Genomic DNA, 6,141 nt, shown 5'->3' with positions numbered 1-6,141 from the left:
GTGTGAATGCTGTCCATGTCTCTCTCAGTCTCTCTCCCTCGGTGTGAATGCTGTCCATGTCTCTCTCCGCCTCTCTCCCTCGGTGTGAATGCTGTCCATGTCTCTCTCCGCCTCTCTCCCTCGGTGTGAATGCTGTCCATGTCTCTCTCAGTCTCTCTCCGTCTGTGTGAATGCTGTCCATGTCTCTCTCAGTCTCTCTCCGTCTGTGTGAATGCTGTCCATGTCTCTCTCAGTCTCTCTCAGTCTGTGTGAATGCTGTCCATGTCTCTCTCCGTCTGTGTGAATGCTGTCCATGTCTCCCTACCTCTGTAAATATATATTTATATATACACACGCTATCTACTTAATATTGTCATTCAGATTTTCCTTGATTATGTCATACAGTCATGGTATGAATAACAGTATGTACATGCTGTATGTGTAGATTGGAGGATTACAATGTATAATCTAAGCAGTAGTTTATGCCACGCTACCTGTTGTTCAATAAGTTTTGTTCTGTCAAGTATCGTGTGTGTAATGCAATACAATCTCACATATTTTTCCATAACGATATGGTGCTCCATCTTCATTTGTACGTCCTTAATCAAACCCCTTTATGTCATGCTCACTATGTCAAAGTAATTTCTAACCTTTTTATATATATTAACACATATTTTGAGGAGCTCTGACACACAGAAGTATTAATCTAATGATTTGTCAAATCTACTTGGAACATTTCTGTTTTATGTCTAATGTTTGCGGTGTCTCCATCATGAGAAATGTGTCTCTGTTGTGAAGCCTGCTGCTCCTTACAGTTCAAATTAAAGATGGAGCAGCAGATTCAGACTGATTTACAGGAAGTCAATCTGCAGATCAATCAAGTAACACAGACTGACTCCAAGCAATACATATCAAAATCCTGCATTAAAAACTCAGCTATGTCTTAGCTAATGACATGCCAACTCACGGTTGCCTGCTGTCATAGTAACACAACACGCTGGTCCGGCTTGGGAGTTTTTCAGGAGTGCTACACTAAATAACAAACATCAGAGCAAGCGATAGAACGATTTGACAATAAATAGAACTCCTGATACATATCAGCCCTCAACACTACGATGACTGAGCCACCAACAACTGATTGAACTGAACTGATTTCAGAATGAACAATACTACTCAGCCAACAGCTTAATGGACAGATTTTGTCTGCTTGTGGAAGACGGATATCTATTTGGCTGTCTAATCAAGTGAAGAAAGTGCCTGTCAGACCTGCAGGTTGTGTTCTCTCTCCCCACATCAACAGCAGCCTCACATCTCCCATTAAAATGCCAGTAACCCTTTTTATCCTTGTACACTTAAATATAAGCTACTTTTAATTTAAGGTAAATGAAAGACATATATTCAATATGTTAGCGTATATAATTGCATTCATTGTTTTTTTTAGGTTAAATATTCATCTGTAAATCTGCATAGCGCCTATTTTATTGAATCAGTGATTGAGAATGGACCTATAATAAATGTATATTTTTATTTATATAAAATTTAATATTGATATAATATAATAGGGGTGCCGTGACAAAAATATCCTTTGAAGGGGTGAATGGGTAAAAGAGTTTGGGACCTACTGCTTCAGAAGTTGGAGAGGGTAGTTGGTACATTGACCTACATCAACAACAGGAAGAAGGTTTAAAGTTCATCTTCCTCTGGGGACTACAACTTTGCAAAGCTATTGACGCTTTTGTGTTTTGTGAATTTGGCTTTGAATTCAAATTCAACATTACAAAGTATTTCCTTCTATCTTTCACACATCATTTGTTTTGGCCCTGTAATGCATACTGTGGAAGTGTGTATTTGTATGCGTGAATCTGTTCCTGGGGTCTATGCATTTTTCAGTTGCTCATTTGTTTATACTGAGTCCAGAGTGTTATCATAGCCAAACACACAAACACACACAAACTCTCAACAAACAGTGCAGTCATAAATACTCCTCAGTGAACACATGAACATTCTCCTGTCACAAAAACTAACAGAGAAAGATGGCTCTACTAACTGTGTTTGTTTCATTGGTTGGTATGTGTGTACTCACTACAGGCCTGGGGGACACATCTTCATGCAGCAACAAGCCACACTGATCGTTATATTATATTTATTTTCAAAATGCAAAAAAACCCAACATTCTCTACATACACAAACTCTTTCAAACTACAGCAAACCTGACTCAAAATCAAATCATTCTAACAAAACACTAGCACGTTTTCTTTCCAAGCGGAGCAGATCAATCAATCATAGCACAACAACTTTCTAAATATAAAGAGATGATGGCTGAAACGGTATTACTTTTCATGTTTCAGCTCTACTTGCATACGGTAGACAATGTTAAATCCATTGTTTTTTGTAATTTTTGTCTTGAAGGGTGAATGTGTGCATTTTTGCCAACAAACTATGTAAAAGTGAATGAGTCCTCTTTACTTTAAAAAAAAAGTAGAGTGGGAAAAAAGATGTAAGTGACAGAATTACAGAATTAAAAGCTTTATTATAAAAATGAAATAGCAGCCAGTGATGTACAAATAATCTAACCTATGGGGCTTTTGGTTCATTATTATTGTTGGTTCTGCCATCCCTAAGCACAAAGCAATCTCAGTCCCGGCTGTTCTCATCTTTGACACCATGAAAACTCATCTCTTCCGAGAACGCTTCCCCTTATAACACCTATAACCCCTAACCTCTGCACTTCCTGTGCTCTTCTTCTTCTTCCTCCTTACAATTCTCTTGTATTGATTGCACTATTCGTTAACTCTTACTTCTTTCTCTAGGAATTTACCCCATTGATGCTGTACGTGCTATTAGCGCTTACTAGTATTTATTGTCACTTGTAGATCTCTTACTGTATTGATGCTTTATTGATGCTTGTCTGTTGTTCCTCAAATGTAAGTCGCTTTGGATAAAAGCGTCTGCCAAATGACTAAATGTAAATACACAATTACGTTGAAACAAAAAATGCACAGAAGGGAAAGAAACAAAAAACTGTTCTAATCCATATGATCTTCAACATTTGGCCGCATGTTCTCATCCACAGAACATCTAATGTCATCTCTCGCTTTGTACCTGGATAGAAACACTTTCCCTGGTTCAGATCCTCCCTCTCCCAGTCCCATTATTTTTCTCCCTTGTTCAGACATTATTCTTTCTCACCTCCTCTGTGTTGTTCTGTATCCACATTAGATAAACTCACAAAGAGTTCAAAGAGTTCCTTTTTTACTGCATTGTGTATGTAATTGAAAGAACTTCAACGCCTTTCAATGCCTCTGGTTGAGACTGGAATTAGCTGTGGTTGATCTATTTTACCCAAATTACAATAAATCAGCTCCATGTTTCAGTGATCAGTTCATTCAGAAATGCTTATCAGCTGCTTCAATATAGATTCTGAGCTGCTATTGTAGCAGAAGTAGATGCATTATACATCATTTAAGGTTTTGAAAATAATGTTAATTTCTGACTAAATAACACAAAAAACATCCAAAGTTTTGGTATTGGGTAAGCATGTACGTAAAGACAAGCTTAGCATTTTAGAAATGGGTTAATTGACTGCATATTCTGTGGAAACAACATGAACTGTGTTAATGGTATGAACAAATCGATGTGGGGCTAACTGTGTTCAGAGTTTTGAAAATGTGACTACAGATTAGACAAAATGATGTTAGCGGTAATGCTTAACTATATATTGACATCTGAATACGTTAGTAATATTTATGTTTGCAAATTACCTCAAACCTAGATTTGCATTTCTGTACTGCAGTTTCTTAATACTTATGGGATATACACTGATACCGGTGTATCTGCAATAATCTTATATCAGTCTCCAAATCTGTCAGCTCTGCTGTTAAAGCTGTGTCATCTCAGAGTTGTAGTGTAACAAAAAATAAAGAGGGAAATGTTTGATAGAAAGGTAGATGCTAAAGCAAAGAGTACATGAGGAAACTGGGAGGTTTTCAAAGGGATGTGTGATGTTTACACTGTCAGGTGCAACAGAAATTATTTCCTTTATGTAGTTATTTAGAATAGTGACAAAGGCCCACAGGCAACTATAAAGAATTTACCTTGCAACTACTGAATCGTGTTACCTGTCAGGCCAAAACACACTTTATTAGCAAAGTAGTGCTATATCCTCTCAACACTTTCAGTTAGGTTGGAGAAATGTTACTTAACCGAAAAGATGCTTTGCTACGGATGAGATGTAATTTTGTGTTTTTCTAGGCTACTGCAGAAAAAATAAGCAAAGTTTCCTCTGCAATATTTTCTGAAAAAATGACCAGTCACATCTTAAATCTGTGAGTGTGTGAATGTGCAAACACTCACCAAGGTGCTGGTGGGAGGGCCTTGGAGGGGGCAGTGGTGGAGGAGGAGGATTGTGGTTGACATTGGCGGTCATGCTGACACACCGACACTGAGTGCCGCTCCAAGTCTTACCAGGAGGGCATGTCCTGTTAGCTACTGGACACCTTAACAGAGAGAAACAGAAAGAGAAAGATTTAAGAAAGACACATGAGATGTTGTTGCTTATTGATCCTAACATTCTAGTCTAGCTGGAGAAATGGGTTTTCCATGTACCTGCATGCCATTGTTTTGTAACCTGTTTTTTTAGGATCCTATTGGTGTCTAGCAAGGTCAACTAATGGCTCATGGGGTTTGTTTGGGGGCCAACTTCATAACTCCTGAACCAGACAACATACAGAGACAAATTAACCCACTTATTCACATGACACCATAATAAAACCACTCTATTGGTAAAAAGAAACAGGCAGGAAACACATTTTAGGCTCATAATAATATAACTCCTTCATATACACACACACACACACACACACACACACACCATATTGAAGGCGGAGCTCTAGAAAAAGTTCATCACTTCAACAAACTCACAAAAGTGCAACCACACCGGCAGATGCAAGCACTTGTGGGGACGCAAACTCGTAGCTTTCGTGGCTGTGTGGGTGGAGTCAGATATTCCGTTCCTCCGGTCAAACTTTGTAAACAAGGAGCTACACGTGAGAGTAGCTTTGTCAGCGTCAGACCCATTTATACTGTGTGTTCAGCAGCATATGGAGTCAAGTAATAACCTATTTGATGGGGAACAATTCACAGTAGGCAATGCATTTATTGTGGATTGTCCCAGTAAATAATTGCAGATACATCTGGTAGTATTTCAATGATACATCAAATTCATTGATATTGATTAAAATAATGGACATAAGACTCGGGCTAACTCAGTAATGGGAAATCAGAGACTGTTGTGCCCTCATCTTTACAGAGACAACTGAACAGTTTTCAGACCATGTTTCCTGCTTCTCATGCGTCTGTCCTCCCTCCCTCTTGTCAAGAGTGGCAAGGAAAAACTCCTTTTAGCATGTAGAAATGTCCAGCCAAACCTAAAATCAGGGTGGGCAGCCAGCTGCCTCCACTGGTTGGATTGAGAAAGAGAGAAAGAGAGAGAGAGAGAGAGAGAGAGAGAGAGAGAGAGAGAGAGAGAGAGAGCAGGGGGAAAGAGAACACACAGTAGCCCAAATAATAGTAATGCACTTGGGGTGTATTTTAGGAATTTAGTCCTTCAAGATAGCGCGCTGAGATCGATTTCCTGGTCACAGGCTCGAGGAGGCACACATTTGGGAAATGAGAAAGGCCCTAGGCCTATAGCAGCATAACTAAGGGATGGTTCAGGACTACCTGAGCCAGCCCTAACTATAAGCTTTATCAAAGAGGAAAGTCTTAAGCCTACTCTTAAATGTGGAGATGGTGTCTGCCTCCTGAACCCAAACTGGAACCTGGTTCCACAGGAGAGGAGCTTGATAGCTGAACGCTCTGGCTCCTAGTCTACTTTTGGAGACTCTAGGAACCACAAGTAACCCTGCATTCTGGGAGCGCAGTGCTCTGGTGGGGTAGTAAGGTACTATGAGCTCTTTAAGATAAGATGGTGCCTGACCATTAAGAGCTTTGTAGGTAAGAAGAATGATTTTAAATTCTATTCTGGATTTTACTGGAAGCCAATGCAAAGAAGCTAAAACAGGAGAAATGTGATCTCTTTTCCTGGTTCCTGTCAGAACACGTGCTGCAGCATTCTGGATCAGCTGAAGAGTCTTAATGGACTTTTTCGAGCAGCCTGATAAT

At 39.4% G+C, this 6,141-nt stretch overlaps 1 protein-coding gene across 1 annotated transcript in view; it reads right to left on the bottom strand.

Moving 5' to 3' along the window:
* The window catches only part of vegfc (vascular endothelial growth factor c), a 77,417-nt gene that overhangs the window by 13,450 nt on the left and 57,826 nt on the right, over positions 1-6,141 (bottom strand). The window contains exon 5 of the mRNA XM_046048366.1: positions 4,333-4,475. Coding sequence (XP_045904322.1) covers positions 4,333-4,475 — 143 coding nt within the window. The remainder of the gene's footprint in view (positions 1-4,332; positions 4,476-6,141) is intronic.

Source organism: Micropterus dolomieu, linkage group LG04 (assembly GCF_021292245.1).
Source record: "Micropterus dolomieu isolate WLL.071019.BEF.003 ecotype Adirondacks linkage group LG04, ASM2129224v1, whole genome shotgun sequence".
In the NCBI taxonomy this organism is placed as follows: Eukaryota; Metazoa; Chordata; class Actinopteri; order Centrarchiformes; family Centrarchidae; genus Micropterus; species Micropterus dolomieu.
This window is presented reverse-complemented; position numbering and strand designations above follow the sequence as displayed.